General features: G+C 44.0%; 1 protein-coding gene across 2 annotated transcripts in view; it reads left to right on the forward strand.

Moving 5' to 3' along the window:
- Window positions 1-21,077, forward strand: part of FOXK1 (forkhead box K1) — a 48,523-nt gene extending 27,446 nt beyond the window's left edge. Inside the window, exons 3-9 of one of the 2 annotated variants that reach the window (XM_080353803.1) lie at window positions 9,546-9,702; window positions 10,976-11,122; window positions 12,860-13,053; window positions 14,207-14,373; window positions 15,080-15,361; window positions 17,563-17,790; window positions 20,039-21,077. In XM_080353803.1, the coding sequence (XP_080209929.1) occupies window positions 9,546-9,702; window positions 10,976-11,122; window positions 12,860-13,053; window positions 14,207-14,373; window positions 15,080-15,361; window positions 17,563-17,790; window positions 20,039-20,259 (1,396 nt within the window). In that variant the 3' untranslated portion in view covers window positions 20,260-21,077. The remainder of the gene's footprint in view (window positions 1-9,545; window positions 9,703-10,975; window positions 11,123-12,859; window positions 13,054-14,206; window positions 14,374-15,079; window positions 15,362-17,562; window positions 17,791-20,038) is intronic. The other variant, XM_080353804.1, reaches the window with a different exon arrangement.
- The last annotated feature ends 206 nt before the right edge of the window (window positions 21,078-21,283 follow it).

Raw genomic sequence — 21,283 nt, forward strand, 5'->3', positions numbered from 1 at the left:
CCTGAACATCAAGTTACTGTCTTTGAATACTTTCTTTCTTTCCCGGCAATGAGTCTTTGTTATGGAGTGCTCTCTTCTTCACGTTAAAGCCCTTACCTGAAGTATAAATTATAAGTAAACTCATGGTATAAGGTGGTGTATTAGACTTTAAAACATGCAGGCCTCGGAAAAGCGAGGGAGTACCTGGTAATAGAAATAGCTTTTAGTTTTTCTTGTCTGTGCATCTGTAAAAATATACAAACATCATCTGACAGTTAGTACTCATTCAGCGAGTAGTATTCAAATGTACGAGGCTGAGAACAACTTCAGTGTCACAATGAAGCCAGTTTGGTTTTGCATAGATCTGGAGGCGCTTGCTTGTTTGGGTTTTCCCCCGGCCTTGCAGAGCTGCACAGATGTGCAGATATTCTAGAAAGAGGGGGCTGGAGGTAGCTGTGGTTTTAGTCCTCTGCTCAGGCACTGCTTTTAGTTTATATTTAACCTTCTCTTTTTAGATGAAGCTTGTTGCTGGGAGGGGAGGGGGATGGTTTCTTTGCCAACATATGGTAGTTAGTTTCCATTCAGTCATCTTGCGCAAAGCAGCACAGTGTGGTTTCTGTTACTAACAGAGCCTGTATCTTTGACTCTGGCATATGCCTGCCACTGATATTTGACTCCCCGAGAATGTCGCTTTTGCATAAGGAGAAAGTGGAAATAGTAGTGTTGAATTGTGCTCTGCCCCTAACGGAGTGTTTACTGAGGATGATTAATGATTGCATCCGTTTGTCTTGAGCAGAAGCTAATCCAGCCAAGTCTTCAGAAAACCTCAAAAGACATCTGAGGTTTCACTTGCCAAACCTCTTTCGTTTCCGAGTTCCTCTTACAGAGGAGGGGCTGACACGTTTGTAAACATCCCTGCAAGCTTCCCCTGTGCTCTAGCAGGGTCTTGCAGCTCCTGTACCCTGTGGGCCAGGCTTTGGGAGGTGATTTGGGTGTTTCTGCCCAGGAAAGGGAATGCTCTTGGGTGATTGTGTAGCTGTGCGTTCTGCCCATCTGGCTTCCAGGGCAGCTCTCTGCTATCCTGGTGGCTTTGCAGTGGTGGGTGAGGCTGGCACAGTGTCCCCTCCCTGTCCCCAAGGCGAGGGCTGGTGGGGGCTCAGTGTGGGACCCACACCCCTGTCCCATCACTGGCTGCGGGAGGTGGTTGCATGAGCTGGACTCTCCCTCCTCCTCCTCCCTCTCCCCCTTCCAGTATTTACTTTCCTAATTTGGTGCGTTTGCCTTGCTCCTCCCTGATTGGCCCATGGAAAATTATTGCAGTTTGGAAATCCTGGGCAGGGTGAAATTTCCTTTTTGGAAAGCGGCTCCTGGCCCCTTTTCCTGCCTCCGCCCGGTGCAGGGCAGGGGCTCGTACCTGCGCTCCCACCACCGAACCCAGCGCTGCCCTCCTGACCCCCAGCCCTGCTCTGCTGCCCTGTTTACCCTGCAATTTGCTTCCCTGCAGGTTCCCCCCTGCAAGCTTCTGGGGTTTTTCCAGCCTGTTTATTTTCCCTCTGCCAAGTGCACCGCCTAGAGAGGGAACGAGCTTTAGTTAAACAAAACCAAACCTGCCACCCTCAGCAGCTTTGCAAAGCAAGATTCCTGCTTACTCCTAGGGAGCAATGTGTCCAGTGTTTTCTCAGCTAGGTGTTTTATCTCTAGGAGGGGCCGTTTGTAGATGTTTTGAATGCTGCTGTACAGCTTTAAGGGGAAATGTTGGTTGGCAGCATGCTGTGAGGCTTACACGCAGGCATGGCTTATTTCTTCCTGCTTCGAGTTCAAAATTCCTTTTAAAAAAAGTCAGACTTGCATGTTCCATAAATGAAAATGTCACTGTGGTTGTAAGAAATTGGTAGAAGCAGCCCGTCTGTTTTACATGAGAAAGGGCAGAGCAGCACCAAACACCTTCTTGGTAGATTCAAGGCACTGAAAAGCTGTGTGAAAACTGTGTATAGTTTGGATAAATTGAGCTCTGCCTGTTGGGAGGTGGAACTGAATCACAGTTCAGGAGTTAAGGGAAGGTTTTCTGGTATGTGGCTTTAAGGTTCTGCAGTTTGCGCTTGAAGGATCCTCTTTGGGTGGCATCATGACTGGTGACATGAAGTTCCTCACCTCTGCTACAAACACTTAGTTTTGCCTGGTTTTACTGTAAATCCATGATATCTACATGAATGTGAGTCCATATGTGTTGTAATCTAGTCCCCACAGTGGCTTGTGCTTGGATTATAAACAGATCCCCACACAAGGTGTGATGTAGGGGCCTGTTTCTAGTCTCAAAGTCATGCCTAGTTGGACTTTAGATTTACAGTGTTTGGTTTTCTTTTTATTGTCTTCCAGTCAGTGTGAAAGGCCCTTTAGTACTAACTTAACTCTGTTTCCCAAATAGCTTCTCTCTCCAACACTGCCCTTCAGGGTCGGGCTTTTTTTAGTATTTCTGAAAATGAGATTATTTCTCTGTACATGTTTCCCTATTCTAAACAGCAGTGATGTTCTTACTGATATATGTTATCAAAAAGCTACAATAAAGAAATAAATACTAAATTTATACTATGGAGGTCAGTATCATTATTGATATTTTACAGCTGCTACTTCTGGCTTATCTCTGCACCAGAATGACTGTGGGCTTGAACACTTTGTCTTGTACTTGTTTGTTTTTTCACTGAAAGGGCATGGATAGTTACCTCACATGCAGTCTTTATCAGTTAAAAACAAATAAATAATTCTTTGACATGTAGGAGGAAGAGCCCTTAGAACCACTGCTTGAAAAGTGTCTGGGGAGGTTCTGTGCTAATAGCTAAACTGGTACATACTTATTTTAGAGAACTGTTAGTACTTCATGGCTCCATCCGTGTTTGGCTGTTGTTAGAAGGGTTAATACCTAGTTTACAATGATTTTAATGGCAGAAATCATGAAAGATCAGTTGGTATCCATCTGCATCTTTTGTTTCATAAGCTTGATTAGTAAACCAGAAGGTGTAAGCTGAATTGCCATGGTTTCAGAAGCTATATTTTTTCTAAACCTTTTTTTCCTTATTTTCAGTAGGCAAAATTAGTTCAGTAGCATGTTGTGTGCTCTGATAGCGGATTACTCAGAGGTCTGCACTCCAGGAACTGCACTTATCTTGGCTTAGCCACCGACTCGTTTTGTGGCCTTTAACAGGTCATATCAATTCATTGCCCGATTTTTATGCATGTGTATTGTAATTACTACTTTCCAAGAGTGTGTAGTAGATAAATTGTGTACTGAGCTTTTACTCTGGAAGGTGTGACAGAATAGAGTGTGTGTGAGAGAGCCGTGGTATAGCAGATACACAACTGCTGGCTATGCTTTGATTCAGACTCGGCTTGGAGTGTGTTTTAATAGGCTCTAGGACAACCGTACAACACTGTTCCAGAACACTTGGGATTTAATCTGAGCTTGTGCATTTCCTCTAAAGGTGTGTAATGGGATGCTGGGTGAACCCTGACTTCACTGGGTGCATTCACTGGCTGGAACAGGATGCATAAATATCGCCTGCTCCATTTCTTTCAGGCTTTCCTTCTTCCTCCAGCACTGTTAGCCGCTTAACTGAAAAGCCAGTGCAGAGCTCCAGGGCAGGTTTTCTGCAGGCTCTTTTGCATTGTCTCGGTCATCCATCGCTTCCTGCATTCAGGCGGAATATACAGCTCGGGTAACTCCCACAATTGGACAGACCGGTGATTATTTTTAATCACCCTTGTCTCCAAACCACAAGCCAACTCATGTGAGGCGTATACATCGCATAAGAAAAGCAACAATCTATACCGGGTTCGGGAGTTCTTACGCATGTTTATCTCAGATAATGGAGCGTGTGCTAGAGGAGATGGGCCAAACCACGTGCTGGAGGAAAAGCTGCAGATGTCACCAGCTACACAAGCACTTCCCTTTGCCCTGATGGGTGTAAAATGTTCACTGAATCCACAGTCAGAGTGAGCTCACTTCCTTTTGAAGGGGAGAACCACTGGAGCAAAGACCAGTAATATGAATGTCAAGGCTTGCGGACGGCTAACTTTCACTGTGGCTTGCTCGACAGCTTTGTTTTTCTTGAGTAGGCAGGGTAGCTCTCAGATTTCTCCTTTCACATCAAAATCCAGCTTGGTTTGGCAGTCTCACCGCTTGTGATTGTTTCTGAAACCTGTTTGAAACACGCAACATGCAAGGACTTGCCTTTGAGTTACGTTTTTGGGGCTAGGCCGGGGAAGGAGAGAGCGGCAGAGGATTCTCAGCCATGATTGCTGTATTGTGGAAATGCTCATTTTGCAAGCCAAAGGGCTGTACTTTGACCTGATTCTTGCTTATTGCACGAAGAAAGCCTCTCTGTCTTTTGGCATCCCTTTTGTTGCAGGCTCATGAAATGAAATATAGGGGTAGTCTGAGGCTGGTGGCTTTTCTGTAACCATAGCTCTTGTGTGCAAGGCAACACACCTCCAATTTGCGTTTGAGGAGGAGACCAGAGGAGATTTTGTTAAGACACAGGAATTCTCCCTTTGTACTCAGTAGGGGTTTAAAAAATCGCCTATTCAGACAGAAATCTGTATATTGGTGTTGTTGCCAAGGTTGTAGCTCTTATCACTGCTCTGGCTGTTGTACCTGCTTCACAAATGTGCATTTAGGCATTTTTTCCAAAGGCACTGCCCATGTGCATACTGTGTCTCAAACCACAAAATTGAAGAGATGGATTTTTTCCTCTTCTTTAGCAGATTTGCAGATTCCAAATCAGGGAACAATTTGGTGTGGGATCCCAGGTAATCTTTTATCTTCGTCACAGGGAGGATAGGTGCTTTATCCCTATAACATGGCTTAAATTAAGCCTCTTACAGCCTGATCCCTATAGATATCTTTCTTGCAGAAAAGAATAAAATTAATTAATAGGGCACCTTTTGTGAATCCTGGATCCTTCTGGGGAAATTGGCACTGGAGTTTTGGAGTGTTTCTATTCCCACTTTGTTCATAGGCTTGTAATATGACCATAAATAAACCATTTAAGCACTTGTTGCTTCATTTTTATGTTTTTGTTTGTTTGGGTTTGGTTTGGTTTTGTTTTTTCCTAGTCTATAAACTGTGGCTAACATTGAGAGAGTCTGTAGATTTTATTATTTTTGTTATTTTTATTATTTTTACATAAGACTCGCTATATGTGCTCAGGCCACAACTCCCTCTTAGCCCAGTGTTCTGCCTCAGAAGCTTATCTTTGGGGTAACAGAACACAGAAAACAGAGCAGTGCTAACCTATGTGCAGTCTGCCTCCATCATTTACTGGATCTGGGACTCCCTGACCATCTGTCTAATAAAGCCCCCAATAATTCCCTGATTCCTCCTTTCCCCAAGAACTTGTGTAACAGCCTTTTGCATTTTCATAATCACTCCTATCTTACAGCACGTGGTTCCACAGTGTAACTACAAACGTAGAAGCACTCTCTCTTGTTTTGGGTGTGCTGAGACTCAACACACAGTGTCCTGGATGTGGATGCATCATGCACACAGTGGTACATCCTATTTTTGCTTTCTTGTTTAGCGAAAGCAAACTGATTTTGGACATTCCAGTAGCAATCCAGTAAGTTGTGCATTTTCTCCGATGGCTGGTGTTTGAAGACTTAATTGTTACTAGAAAGCACTGTGAACTTAAGAGGCTGGATTCTTGTTGGCAGGGGTTGAAAGCGAATCATGATGCTACAAGACCTGTTCTATTTAAATGCCTGTGTTTAAAAGGCGTTTTGCCCGTTACATGGGTGAATGTATTGCAGACGCTGCATTCAGTCCTCAACTTTCTGGCTTTCCAGCTGAAGAAGGGTTAAATATTAAATGGAAAACATGCTGCAAAGGACCAAAGTGATCGAGCACGTGATTGCAGTCTGATTCTAAAGCTGAGTCTAAAGCTGAGTCTCAGCGTGGTGTTTGGGGAGCTGTGGCTCAGTGGCTGCCTGCAGTCAGTGTTTCGAGTTGAGATGCTGAATCCTCAGCAGCTGTTGAAGATCTCTGGGGCTTGGGGCATTAACTGTGATGCCACAGGATTGACTGTGGGTAACTGCAGCTGGTTTGCACACGTGCTCTGGGTGTTTTTCAATGGTATAAAACACTTGCTTCCTCCCCAGAATGCTCTCTTCTGTAACAAGTTTAGCCCAAGTTAGCTTGAATTGCTGATAAACTTAAGATTGTCTGCATGGACAGTAAGTATGGATCACAGCTGTAAGTCTGGGTATCTGAGGGCTGGGTGAAATAGCAGATCTAGCTATGCTTTTCTCAATAAAAGATTATAGTATTAAAATGGGTAAAGTTATCGCCAAGTATTGATACAATATGAATATCCAACAAATCCTAATCACTGTCCCCACACTTGCTTTTTGTTTTATAGCACAAACAGGTGCTTGTAGGGAAAAGTCTTTGTTCCATAATATTTTTCAAGGGGGTGTGAGCACATGCAAGCATCCCCGGCTCTGGGTGGCGAGGAGAATTCCAGGAACTCCAGGAAACTGATGTCACTGCATTGTGTTTGCTCGTGTTCTTTTGACTGCACCAATGTTTAATTTTAACTTAACCCTAAGAAGGGGTATTTTTAGTAAAACTGTTTCTTCACTCCTTCTGTCCCATGTTGCGGGGGGAACAGATTGTGTCTCCTTGGTTTTTCCAGTAGTCAGCTCTTTCTGCCTCCCCTCAGAAGAGCGCTCTGATTGACTGAAGCTTGAACTCCCGGTACCGTGTGTTACCCCATCGCTTTGCATGGAGCAGCTAAATGTTCCTGTGGCCTGTTTCTCTTGGTTTGATCACTGATCCAGGGTGGAAGGAGGCAGATCTACCTGGACAGGAGTGCTCCATTCTGGTAAAAGAGTAATACCCCTTCCAAACCTTCTGCTACTGCTGTGGATGTCCCAAGGGACAGCTGCTTCTTCAGGGCACTAGCATGTTCTTCAGTGACCATCTGCTGGAAAAGGCTGGCTTTTAGAAAAGTTAACAACACTTTAGGTTGGAGGGGCTTTGCCAGCATTCAAGGCAATCATAGCCCTGCAAAGTAAGGGGTTTTTCCTCCAGTTTAAAAAAAAAAAAGGCAAGAGATACGAGATCATACTTAAAACACATTATAAGTCTCAGAAGCTAAAAATTGAACAGTAAAAACTGGACTACTTGCTCTGCTGACCTTGAATAAAGGAATCCGTTCCTGTATCTGAACTGCATGGGACAATCTTTGAAGCCACACTGGGTTTATTTGTTTATTTACAAAAGTGAGGCGAGGAAGAATTAGAGCTCTGTGCAGTTCATGGAGAACTTTTCTCTCTCCTGTATCTTTGACCTGAGTTTTGGCTGCAGTCTCTATGATCTGCTGTTCATGTATTTCTGCAGACAAAAAAAAAAATCGGAAAACTCTGTTCCATCCTATTGCATTCCTAGTCCATGTGTTACAATTATTGCTTGGGTGCCAAACACCAAGATAAAAAGAACTGCTGTGTTTTTGGTTCATCATTGTTTCATGTATGAAAATGACTTCCATTTGTAATTATCTACACATTGTAAGAAGCGTGTATGTGGAGAAGCTATTGAAAAATGACAGCGGAATAATTAAATTCACACCATGTCCTCATGTGAATACTAAGACATCAAGAGTGTCTTCTGTGGTTTAGCATTATCCACTTCCAAAGCGTGGAATAGTGAGCTTTGATTCATTTTCCTGCACAAACAGATCTCTGCTTCTTGAAAGACTAGGTAAGAAATGCCTTTATCTCTAGCAAAGGGAGATTTGTACGTGTGGGCTCATCAACATTATGTACCTTGCGCCTCCTGAAGGCTTCACGTCCTGCTGCACTTCTGAAGAGCATCACCTGTTAACACCAAGGCCTATGGGTGGGTGCTGAAAAGGTTGGCAGGTGCTGTGCAATACTTTGCATGGCCAAGATATGGGAGATGGGTGAGCCTGGGGTTCCTATTGCAAGGGTTTGTCATGCCTGAATATTTCTATTGCCTTTTCCCTCTCCCCTGCCCCCCTAGTCCTGCAATCACTTTTAAAAGAAGCCAGTCTTGGTTGTGCTGAGCTCAATGCTGCAACCATTTGCAAAGACACCACAAGGAGAAGCAGGACTTCTCAGTTTACAGGCTGGACTGCGGTAGGAAACGGTCATTCCTTACTGTCGCATTGCTCATGCACCCAGGGTATCGCCCATTGGGCAAACGGGTTATCTCAGTGTTTCCTCTCCATCCACACAGGGGAAGCTATTTAGACAGTCATCTTTTTGAGGAAGGGACCACGTTTTGTGTGTTTTCATTCAGCATTTAGCACAGTGCTGTGATGGAGTGCAAGTTACTGCATTTATTTGTGTTGGGCTTAGCCCTGCTGCTGGGCATTTAACTGGTAAGAGGATTGTTTATGCCAGTCCTACTGAAATCTAGTACCCAGCTGTGGGCCTCAATTTGCATCTTTTCATACAATCTGAAGTGCTTGTTTTGCTACGTAAATCTTCTGTGTATTGTTTGCTTTCTTGTTCACCGTTTCTCTGCTCTTACGTAGAAGATGTGTGTAATCCTGGGATGTGACTATGCGTCACGCTGCTCTGGCGCTGCACCCTCGATCCCAGACAGCACCGAACAGAGGAAACGGAAAAAGGGAACATGAGATTCCCAGACTCATCCTCTCCTCCCGCCCTTCCAGCCCCACGGATCAGGGATGTGTGATCCCTAGACAAGCCTCTCTGATTACTTCTCATCTTGTAGCACTCACTTCTATGTGCCTGAGTGGTGCTGCAAATTATAGCGACCTTTTATTTGTTTGTAGCGTTTGATCAGCTTTAGCGTGGCTTTCCTGCTCAGTGGTTGTTCCTGTAATGCCACCTTGTGGTGGCCTTCTAAATGTCTTTTCTCCCTGCTAGCCAAAGCTGAGTGAACTAGTCTGTGGTGTATTAATATATTAGTGCCTGCAGCTCCCTTTGTTAGCTGCCTTTGTATGCTGGTGAGTAAGGATGTCCCAATGTCCCTGTCCCTAGCTGGATGACACTGGTCAGGGCATCATCTTCTGAAGCTTTTGTGGTGGTGTTAGACAGGGACTGGGTGCTTTAACTATGATATTGTAAAAGAACGTACCCCATATCTGTTAAAATCATTGATTAAATATTGCCTGTGTTCTAAGGAGAGTGGTGTGTTGTCCATTCACAAGTTATAATAGCAAGCTACTTATTTATCTAAGTATTCATCCCTGATACAGCGTATGTTGTTCTAAGTCGCTCGTTGGTTTAAGTGCTTGTCTAAACACAGAGGAGTTGTTTAATACTCAGAGACTCTGCTGTCTTGTGGTTGCATAAAGTGTGTGGGTGTGTCAGGCTTTTGTAGAAATTCCAGTTTTATCTCTGACATTTTTTTCTCCTCTATCTGTCTGGTCTTTGGATAAACCACAAGGGCAAAAATAAGTCCAGCGTATATCTGCTTCTCAGTGACCTGGGAGCTTTACTGTGCCTTAGAGAGTAAGAAATATGTGTCTTGTTAGTAAATGAAGTAGCGAATAACTGTGTTTTCCTTTTTGTCTCTCCAGTGTTCCCAACTCCTGCCCGGCCAGTCCACGTGGTGCTGGATCCTCAGGATATCGTTTTGTTCACAACATTACCTCGGATCTGCAGCTGGCAGCAGAGTTTGCCGCAAAAGCAGCATCAGAACAGCAGGCAGATGCATCTGGCGGGGACAGCCCAAAGGTTCACAGAAACATTACTTACCCAGCAGTGCTCTTTGGGAGGCTTATTAAGACCTGGCAGTTTGTTGCCAGTGCTGGATATAGTTTAAAAGGTTCTAAGAACACCCTGGCCATAAGAACACTGTATACAGTATCCTCCAGGGTTTTGAGACCATGTCTCCAAACCAGCGTCTCATTAGTGGTAGATGATTAATCTGCTTGCTTAGCTGCCCAAAATGTATTCAAGTCATTCACTGAAAGGGTTAAGAGGAGAATTTTGCTGCTGGTTTGATAAATCAAGAATCCATAAAGAAGCAGCACATTAAAATTCAGAATCCTTTTTTCTCCTTTTAATGAATGGTATTTTGCAAAACACAGTTGGAGAAAGGGAAAGCAGGGGAAGAAACCAGATCCTTGCCATGAGAAATCTGCAGTCTGACTTTAAAACAAATACAAAGGCCTGTCTAGCAAGCGTTAAATGAGGAGAGTAGTAAGTGGAGTTTAGATTGAAAAATAACATAGTTATAATGATCAGATTTGATTTTGGTGAGTTGATCTTCAGATCAAAGTTAAAGGTCTAGATCCAAAACCACCTGATTTGGGATTGGGTGGAGAAGCACAACACTAGGTGGCTTTTTTTTTGTAGATTGAATTCTCCCTTGAGACATGAAGGGCTGTTCTTGATGGAGTAATACGAAGAGCTGGGAATATGAGATCTGGCAAACAAATTAAAGTTCCTAGAATGAAACAAATCCTGCTGGAGAGGGAAGGAACAAGATCAAGTTTCATATTGGGCTTGTTGCTAGGAGGAAAGCTGGTAGCGTATGTGCATGAAGCCTTTCTAACAAAATGCAGTTGTAGCTGGGCAGAGTTGAAGGCTTTAGTTTCACTAAAAGCAGTGAACGTACCCTACACCCTCAAACCATTTGCTTCCAATTGCTTGTACTGAATCTTTTTCCTGTGCTGGTGTAAGCACGTGGTAAATTCAGTGGTGAATGGAACCAGATTAAAGTTAGCTTCTTTGTGTGTGTTTGTGGGGAGAGGAAAGGAGGTAAATCAATCTGGTTTGGTCTTATAGTCCTGATTGTCAGAAATGCTTGTACTAAGTTGGGATGTGATGGTCTAAAACAAGAGTGAAAGGGAAGAGGGTGATGCTGCTCTTAGTTGCCCCTGAGGCTCTCTTAGCATTTGTGAAACTACAGCTCAATGTGCTCTTTTTAGTTTGGGTTGTTAGTACACTCTAGAGTAGGAATTCTTTGTTAGTGACTAAATTTCTGTTTGTTTTTCCTCCTTAGGATGAATCCAAGCCGCCCTATTCTTATGCTCAGCTAATTGTCCAGGCTATATCTTCAGCACAGGACAGGCAATTAACACTAAGTGGGATCTATGCCCACATTACCAAGCATTATCCATATTACAGGACTGCTGACAAAGGCTGGCAGGTGAGTTCTTGACACTGACAAGGCTTTAAACTACTTTGACAGGGCTTATCTGCTTTGAAATGCATTTATTAAAGGTTTAAGGTGCTGGGAATGCAGCTCCTTATTCCCAGAGTGAATTTGTTAAACATAAGCTGACTAGTTTGTCTGTGGGTGATTAGATTTTTTTCAATACTTTATAAGGGCAATGTGTGTTACCATTGGTCTGGTTTCTGAAACCCTTTCATTTTTGTTCATCTTTATTGATCCACATGCTTGCTATCACTCACTCCTCTGCCCAGATACTTGCCTGACTCCTACTCAAACCTTCACCTTGTCTTTGTCTGGCATGACCAGTCCCAGCAGAAAACGTCCGGCCTAAAACTAAAGTCCCAGTTTTTAAGCATAGTAATACTTTAAACCACCACAGATGTTTTGTTTTCCCCATGTGTCAATTGCGTTACCTAAGTTGTAGTTCGCAAGTTTTGAATCTCAGAATGGGAACTCGGGGAACTTTGAGTCTTTGCCTTCCTTGTGATATTGAAGGAAATCTGACCAGCTTTGTAGGGGAATTTGAATGTGTAGTTAACATTAACAGATGCTAAATCAGGCTTAAATGTTCACTTGAGGGCTGATTTCAAATTTCCAGAAACCTCAGCTCCACCTGCTTTCAGACTTTTTCTTGGCATCGCACCTCTGAAATGGGTGTTGTCATTTGAATATAATACACTAATACAGCTGGAAAAAGTCTTGCAGCTGCTCATTTCATTGTGTTCAACTGGCAGGAGCGGTACTGCTTGGTGCACTTTGAGTACAGTTGGAAACATACATTTCTGCCTCCCTGGCTTTTCCCTGCAGTTCTAATTAATTGTGGAATTCACTTCCTGCCTTAACCTGCTCGGCCGAGTTGTGCTTTGCGAACCAGTTGCTGCATCCTGCTTCAAAGAGAGCTGCTTTTCAGTGGAGGCTGAAGTTGCCTTTTCCCCTCCTCTACCAGTGGCATCGTAAGGCTTTGCTTTTGAAGAGCTCATCTAAAGCTGCTACAAAAGCTCTTGTTTTGTTTTGAGAGTGGAAAAGGAACGAGCTTGTGCCCACCTGGGCTTATTCAGCCTTTCTCCTAGCCCAAAACACAGTGCTATGCTCAGAGCTGAGCTTTTGCAATGAAAAGGATAATTAGCCTTGTCAACATCTAGAGAGCCGTACCGTGCTAGACTGGTGCCACATAAATAATGGATTCTTCTCAGAGACAGCTGTCTGAGGGCAAGTTTGCTGGCTTGCTTTACGATTACCATGAGATGCAGCGCCCTTTAGGGCATGTTTGGGCACCCCGGTGATCGTTTGGCAGGTAAGCAGTTAGCACAGGCTCAGGCAATTCTTTCCACTTGCCTAGAATAAAGTCTGTCTTTTGCGAGAGTTCTGATGTGGTTTTATACCCATTTCCCCCTGACTCAGCAAAAGCTCTGCTTTTATTGCTTTCCACAAAAAAGTCACTGCAGTGCCTGGCTCCAGATGGATTTAAGTGATGGTGCAGTACCAAGCAAACCCATCTTTCAGCGTGGTTAGCAGAACCTCTGACACATTCCCTCAGGTTTTCTCTTGCAGTTCTCCTGTGGCTTCGGAGCTGCGTGAGTTCAGTGCCTTGTTTCTCTCTTCAACACTGTGTGAATTGTATTTTCTCCATGCTGTGGGGTGAAACCCATTCGTCTTTGTTCTACGCTTCCTCGTGGCAAAATAATCATCTCATTCCTCTGCTTCCTGCAGAATTCCATTCGGCACAACCTCTCCTTGAACCGCTACTTTATTAAAGTCCCGCGCTCCCAGGAGGAGCCTGGAAAGGGCTCCTTTTGGCGAATTGACCCTGCCTCTGAAGCCAAACTAGTAGAGCAAGCGTTTAGAAAACGAAGGCAAAGAGGAGTGTCCTGCTTCCGAACACCTTTTGGGCCTCTGTCCTCCAGGTAACTTCAACTTCCTCTGTCCTCTGTGCCAAACTCATTACAAAGAAAACAAGCAAAAGCTTCTCCTGAAGTACAGTGAGCAAACTTTACTTCTGTTCATAGTTTGAGAGCTAATGCAGTAAGATAGTCCTGAGGCATAATCTGAAAATCATTCTGACTTCTTAAGTGTTTACCAAAAAAAAAAATCCGGAACCGAACTACAAAAACGCATCAAATAACATATCTGTTTTGGCATCATTTCAAAGAAAATCAAAGCAGTTATCACTGGAGTAAGTGTTTTCAGGTGCCAGTCTCTCATTTCAGGAAAGCTGTGTTTAGATGTGGCTTAGATCATAGTGGGGATAACTTTTGTGGTATTTAAAACACTTTCCTATAGGGAAGATCGGGTTAATCACGGTTGTCAGCAGTGAAGCGAGGGGAGGGGTGTTCTGTGTAACTGCAGAAGGGGACCTGTGTGCAGTGACAGCTTTTCTGAGCGCTGTAGCTGTGAGGATAAGACTTGCAGTTCAACATGAGCTGGAACAATTTAATGTAACATTCCTCCCGCCTCTCATTTCTTTTCTTTGTGTTAAAATAGGGGTAAACAGGAGAAGAGGCTTTCAGCTGATCAACTGCTCTATATTGTTTGTCATTAGGGAAATGTTTTATTTGTCATGTTTGGTGGCCACATGGGACCAGAGGTGGAGGAACCAAGTGGCTGGGACAGAGAGGCATCAGGGAAAAGAGGGAGCAGCTGCTCTCTAAGCATATGTGGGGCCAGACACTTGCATCTGCATTGCATCTTTCTTCCTCTCCCTGTCACTCTCAAACACTGACAAAGATCCTTTGAGAATGGCCTGAAATTATAAAACTGATGTGAACATGAGGCACTTCCAGCTTCTCTGTCAGCAGTGGATCTTAAAATGAAATGTGAAGCGTAATCTCAAGGGTCCAGTTTCCTTCAGCAAGGAATAATATGACAGTGTTTGGTGCTAAAGCGTTTGTGAGGTTACTGTGTACCTTTCAAGTCTTCCTAAGCAAGACTATAGCGGGTACTGTGGAAGAAAGGCTGTACTTCTCCTAGAGGATCCTGTGTGGAGGTAACTCCTGTTCTCTGCTGCTGTCTTGTGGTTGAAATGCATCTACGCTTACCAACACTGTTCTGGTTTTCCAGGAGTGCTCCTGCCTCCCCAACTCACCCTGGCCTGCTGTCCCCTCACTCTAGTGGCCTACAGACTCCAGAGTGCCTGTCACGGGAGGGCTCACCCATTCCACACGATCACGATTTTGGGTCAAAGTTAGCCTCGGTTCCAGAGTATCGGTATTCACAGAGCGCACCTGGTGAGTAGCTCTTGTTTTGTAGAGGGTGACTGTTCAGTTGCACCAAGTTCAGCGCAGGAGTGTTTCTGCTGGTATGTTACAGGAGGATCTGGATCTGTCCTTCCACTTTGTTTTTGGAGACTGGTGATGCATATGCAACATCAGAGCATTTTTCTTACTAGTCTTTGGATGAGGGGACAGAACATAAAGGAATGCATAGAAACACATAAGCTAACCTTGAATTAGGTGGCTCGGAAGAACTGACAGCAGAGTAACCATGGCAGTGCGTAACTCACTCAAACTAATTTGCCAGCCTTCTGGATAAGATCACCTTCGCTACACAGAGCTCTGTAGTGCTCTGGCCAGGGCCTTGATAACTTGTTAAGCCCTAGTAAGGATCTGCTTGGCAGCTGTGCTGGAACTGGCCCGATGTATGGGGTGTTCCTGGTGAAATTGGAACACAAAGCTCATTAAGGAAAGCTTCAGGGGTTTTTTTTTTGTGCTTATTGTGGGTTTTGTTCACAGAAATGTGCTCAGGTGGCAATAAACATTTTTGTAAGGTAGGAAAGAGAAGATTGAAGGTGGTAGTTTTGAAGCCTTATTTTTTGCTCTGTACCACCACTCCTGCCAGTGCTAAAGGACTGAGTATGGCCAACTAGAAGTGCATAGGTGAAATGAGAGGCCTTTTTACCTCTCCTATTAATGTCTGCTTCTCTCTTCTGCTTAGGATCTCCAGTCAGTGCCCAGCCAGTGATTATGGCTGTTCCTCCCCGACCATCTACACTGGTGGCAAAACCAGTCGCGTACATGCCAGCATCAATAGTGACTTCCCAACAGCCTTCGTGTCATGCAATTCACGTCGTTCAACAAGCTCCCACTGTTACAATGGTCCGAGTTGTGACCTCCTCTGCAAACTCTGCGAACGGATACATCCTCACAAATCAGGGCACAGCAGGGGGAGCTCACGAAGCTGCAGGAGCAGTGTTGGACTTAGCTGGTGACCATCGAGGTAGATTTTCGTTCCTCTAATAAGCTTGGGGGTGGGTGGTCAAATACTGTTTCAGTCACTGCGTGCTTAGGCCTCAATAGGAGATGCTTCCCCAGGTAAAACTTCAGCCAAGTAAGAGCTCGTCTGTTTGATGTCTCCACCAGAGAGCAAGGACAACTGTGTTCACTTGCCTCCTGTGGGGAGCAAATCTAACAGACTTTGGAGACTTAGAAAACATGCAGTGCTTTAAATATTTATTTTATCCCAAATATTAATATTACGCCTGCGTAGTGGTCAGCTGGATGTGCTGTGGAAGTGTGTGCTTCTTCCAACCAAAAGAGTTGGCCTGGGAAAGGCTGAAACTCTGCTTCAGGATGGTCTGGTAAATGAATGATTGAGCCCTTCTCTTCCACAGGCCTGAGTTCCTAGAGAAAAGCGTGTGCTTCTGGAAGTGCAGGCAGGGCTCCATTAAAGCATCTTCCAAAACCAGTTACAACAAAGGCCTCTTTTTGTTTTTTTCCCTAAGCTGGAAATTCCAGCCTTGGAGGATTTAGTGAGTTAAATGTTTTCTTGCTGTGATCTCGACAGCACCTTGGCTGCTCACCGTTTCAGAAGGGCTTAGTGCTACAGAATGGGTGTGTGACTAGTTGCTCTGATTGCTTTTATATGGGCAGCGGGGCATTGGTGCTTCTCTGAGGGAAAGAAGAAAATCGCAAAGACCTTCTCCTACTGCAGCAGCAGGACCACTGGCATTTTTAGTTCGGCACTGGTTATCTTGCTTGAGTTTCACTTGCATTCTCTAGAAATTCCTGTCAGAATCCCATACATGTTCCTGGAACACCAACAGTTGCAGCTGCCTGTCTGTCACCTGCTCCCTTCTTTCATTCACTAGTTCTTGCTGTCGTATATTCTTGCCCTACTTGTCCCTCTCTTATTCCTCGTCCCTCTCTTATTCCCACTCATACCCTTTTCTAGTCTCTACCTTCCCTTTGTTTTTCCTGGTTGCTCCATTTTTCCTTCATCACCTCCCAGCTTTCCCTGCCTTTCTCTCTCCTCCTCCCATCAACCTGCCTCTGCAAGGCCTCAGTGCTTGTGTCTCACTCCTTCTTTCTTTTTAATGTTAAAATGGGATAACTCTTTTCTTCCTACAGGACTAATGAGTTTGTTTTTCCTGCCTTCCTTCTCTGCTTTGAGACCCAAAGAGCTCCTGAAAGAGGAGCATGACTCTCCTCTCCTGTGTGTCCAGTGGAAGCCTGTCCTGTAGCTGTTACCAACCTGCTTAATTGACCCTTATTTATCCTGGGAAGTGAGATTACTGTTTGAGAGCCCTCAGCCACCTATTTCTATTGAGGAGCTCAGCCCTCTTTTTAATTTTTGTTCCTCCCTCATGGTTTCTTCCTGTACTTCCATAGCTGGCAGAAGCTTGCGATTGTGGGAGGACCTCCTTTTAAATCAACCTATGTGCGGGCCTGACAGCAAGCTGTTGCAGACTTTTGGCTTCAGGCATTGTTTAAGATGCTAATGCCTTCTCCTGCTGTGTGGTATTGAGAGTCAGGCCAATTTGCCTGTAATTAGAAAGTAAGCTATGAGATTTGCAGTGACTGCTGTCCATATCACAGCTAGAGCGTGCCAATGAAGGAGATGGGCTTTTTTAGGACAAAGAGTCAAGTTTATAGTATTTTTTTTTCTGAGTGGTTTGTGCTGTAAGAAAAATGTTCTTAGTATTGATAGAGTGTGCGTGCAATAGAGAATATTTTAGTGTTTTCCAGTATTCATCTCGTACCTTCTGATGCGCTTCAAAATAAGCATTTCAGAGGGACTGATCTTCCCTATTCTTGCATCCCTGACTGCAGTGCTTTTCCCTTAATGAGTGGGATGAGTGAACCATTAAACCATTACCTTTTAAGAGCTGCCTCCACTGCATGAATCAGCCTGCAGAAAGTGTGTGTGTAAAGTCTCATCCTGCCTAAAGAGTTGCAGGCACTTTGCACACTATTAGGCCTCTAGGAATATTCACAGCTCCTTGGAGCCCAAATATACTTCTGTGATTAAGCTGCCTCAGCTTGAGAAGCCGTGATTTCTGTTCCCACTCTATAAACCTTGTAGGACATGTCAAAAGCAAGTGACTTTGTGGTGCTGAGCCCTGGGGTGTTTATCACGTTAATGAGAATAAAGCCTGTTCCTAAGGATGGTAAGCGGTTATTGTCTGTTCTACTCTTAAGCAGGCATGGATGAAAAGCCAACGATCGCGTTCGCCACGATACCTACAGCCAGCCGTGTCATTCAGACAGTCGCCAGTCAAATGGCACAGGGTGTTCCAGGACAGACAGTCACCATCCTGCAGCAGGCAGCTCCGGTGGCCATCGGGCAGCACCAGCTCCCCGTGCGGGCAGTCACCCAGAACGGGAAACACGCTGTCCCCACCAACAGCATCACCGGCAGTGCTTACGGTACGCTTCGTTTCCATCCCTCTCTGGTGCTTGATCACTCTCTGAACTTAGCAGTTAGATTGTAAAGCTGTAAGGGTTTTCTCGTCTTAGCTATACAAGTTATTCCCTGTGTCTAATTCCGAAGTTGTCAGTTCTTCAACTTCTGTAGCTGTAAATGTCAGTGGTAGATATCCTTCTGTCCATCTGTGCTCCACTGGAATAGTTTTGCTACCTACCGTTGCCTCTGAAAAGTCCAGTGACTTTCCTTTGTCCTTGGCTATGGATTTATTACTACTTACACTCTCTACCTTTTGAGGTTTACTTGCTGAAAGCATTAGAGATTCTTGTGTAGAGCCTGTTTTCATTTGTTTTCTTCTGACAAACAGCCTTTGCTTTCAGCATGCCAAATTATAAAATTTCCATGGTGCTCTTTACATCTTCTAAAATATGACTCCACAGAGGATTAAGAAAATAACATACTTTCCCATATTAAGGTTTTAGAGCCTGAGAGAAATAAGATCTGTTTCATCAGGTGAATGAATGCAGGATGTTTTATATACAGGATGTGTTCTAATCATTTGTCAAGCCTGATTTTTAAAATCCCATACTAGCTGCATCTTGGCAGCCTCCTCTTGTTGCTTGGTCAGTACTGCTGGTTTTATCCAGTTAAGGATAATGACTGGGGATGGAAAATGCAGGTTTCTTAGTGCCCTTTTCAATTAGATGCTAAGCACCTCTGCTGTCCCAGGCTGCTGCTTACAGGGACTTGGAAATGAAGGGCACTGGTAGGATTTTGTTGACTTTCATGAAGCAAAGCAGGAATTTTCTACAAAATTTTCTACCATGTCTATGTGCAGAGTCACCTGAATTGCAAGAATCTTGATAGCAATAAGGTTTTTATGCAAGTGGAATATTCAGATATTAAATAGATCAGATAGGTGGAGTTGCTGCTAACCGGCAGCAGTAATTCTAATTGATTCTAATGTAATTCTAAGTGATTCTAATGTAGAATCAGCTTTTTATCTAACATTTTTATGTTAAGGTGTTCTAATCTCACCAAAATTTTTCTAGCTCTCTAATCAACCTGGAAAATACTCCAGTTGCATCTGGGTTTTTTTGTAAGTGGTAGTGAATTTTCTGGTTCACAAAACAAAGTCTGAGTCTCTTGACTGAACAAAGTTAACTTCTCTTCAACTGTGTGGTTGGGGTTCTCTAGGTCTCGGAACTGTAACTGGCGACTGCCCTTGTCCTTGCCCTATTTTATTCCTTTATCCTTTTGATACTCTACAGGCTCCTTCTCATGCCTTGGTGGAAGTTGCTGGGCTTTGAGGGCCTTTGTTCTGTTTTCTTTGTTTATTTATCCTAAGGCTTCTTTTTTGATGCGTTTAGCAGTGAACACACCACTAATGTTCTGTCATTCCATCCCTTGCAAATCAGTCTGAGGGCAGAGGATGTCCTGTCTCTTGAGTCCCCTTTGGCTGCCTCTCCGATTGATGCAGAGTCCAAAAACTGAATGTGTTTTGTTTTCCAGGCAGTGTTGTGTGCCAAAGCCAGTGTGTAAGCACATTCTCTGTCTGGAACTAGGAATTGTAGACATTTTTACGGAGGGTTGCTACTTAAATTGTCTTTTATCTCGCCACTTTTATTAATGGGAGGGAGAGAGCTTTTGTCAGTACTAGAATACAAGATTGGGAGCCAGAAATTCCTACATTCCGATCCAAGTTCTGATGGGAATGCATTTGGTTGTCTGGGGTCAGCTTTTTTCCCTGCTTCTTTTTAAAAATGAGATGTCAGTACACTCAATATTTGGATTGTAATCTGGTTTCCCAACAGACTGGCTGTTCTTACTGTGCAGGCAGGGCTAAAGAGAGCTCTCTAAACTGGAGGCACAGCACATGGATGTTGTTGCTTGCAAGAAGCTCTGGTTGTAGGTGGCCAGAGAATTACCTCTCAAAGAGGAGGTCTGCTGTAATTTTAACATCTGGAGATGAACACTAAGCTGGCAATGCCTTGTTTGACAACAGGTAGGAAGAAAAAAGCTCTTCTGTGAAAGGAGTTATTACCAGTTTGGTAAACTTGCACAAGGCTGAAATTGAGGGGAGAGAGACAAGGCTAGCAAGTCTTACAAAATGGACTTGAAAACAGCACTTGAATATGTGCCAGCTGTCGCATTTGACTGTGGTGTGTTGTTTTCTTGTTTTCTGGAATAGCAAACACTCGTGGTGCTTCATCACATTAATTCTCATTCTTTCTCTCGTCCTTTTCCCAGCTCTTACAAATCCATTGCAGCTTCTTGCAGCCCAGGCCAGCTCGTCCACTCCTGTCGTAGTCAGCCGGGTGTGTGAGACCGGGACCGAAGAGCCAGCAGCAGCCTCTTCCAGCGAACCCGAAGTCAAAAGACCCCGGATAGAAGAGTCCAGCGGAGCAGTCCCAGCCCAAACTGGAGTCATCACATCTACGGTGCCACAAGGACAGGCCACCAGTGAATGAAGAACCGGTGGGAGGAGCTGGAGTGATGTGGGGTGGGCATGGGATGGCAGCAGCCCCTAAAGCAGCTTTCAAAGAAAACAAACCACAACTGTAACAGTTCGAAATATAGCCAATACCGAGCCCTTTTTAAAGTCAGATTTTTAACTGGGAGGCCAACAGCTGTTAGAATCACAAGGTGCCAAAAAGAATGGAAAACCCCTCCCAAGAACCCATACCTGGAACTCTATTCTGTCTTTACCTATGGGATACATTTTCCTTTTTTTTTTTAATAAGATTCAAAAAACATACAGACAACTGATTGTATGACTGCTGGGATATTTTTTTAACTGTCCTTTCCCCTTTTGGCTCCAAGGGGATGGGATTTGCAGTTCAGCATCTAAAGGAATGTAACACAAATACAATTTGCTCCCTGGAAAGAAAACTCCTCATTTTTCTATGCCTTAATACTGTACTTCTCAGAGCTTTGAACCATAGGACCATTTTAAAAAGGCCACCTAAGGCAATCAAATGCTGAAAGATGGGTGCAGTATCTCACAAAAACAGCATTAAAGAAACATGGTACCAAGCTTAAAGAAAAAGGCAAATGATTAAAAAAAAAAAAAGAAAAGAAACAGAAAAATTCTGGATATGAACGAATGTTTATTTATGTGGGGATTCAGGAGGAAGAGTTACAGGGCTCAACCACCTGGATTTCCAGATGCAATTTCTCTCCATTCCCTCTGAGGGAGAATAAGATGACAGAGGAACTGTATTAATTTGGTTCCTGTAAAGATATTAAAAACAAAGGGTTTTGTACCTTCAATGTTTTCTTACCATTATTCATCACTTGCTCTGGACAACAGCCGAAGTATCTGAGGATCACATGGGGAAGGGTGTCTCCAAAAGGTTCGGTGTGCGTTCAATTGATTGCATCCTGTGCTGGAGCAACAGGTTTTGTTCAAAATAGCACTGTAGGTGAAGACATTGCCACTGTCTCTTGTCAACTCAAGAAAATATTGGTTGGTCTTCTGCACTAAAACGATCT

This window comes from Nesoenas mayeri, assembly GCF_963082525.1.
Source record: "Nesoenas mayeri genome assembly, chromosome: 15".
Classification (NCBI taxonomy): domain Eukaryota; kingdom Metazoa; phylum Chordata; class Aves; order Columbiformes; family Columbidae; genus Nesoenas; species Nesoenas mayeri.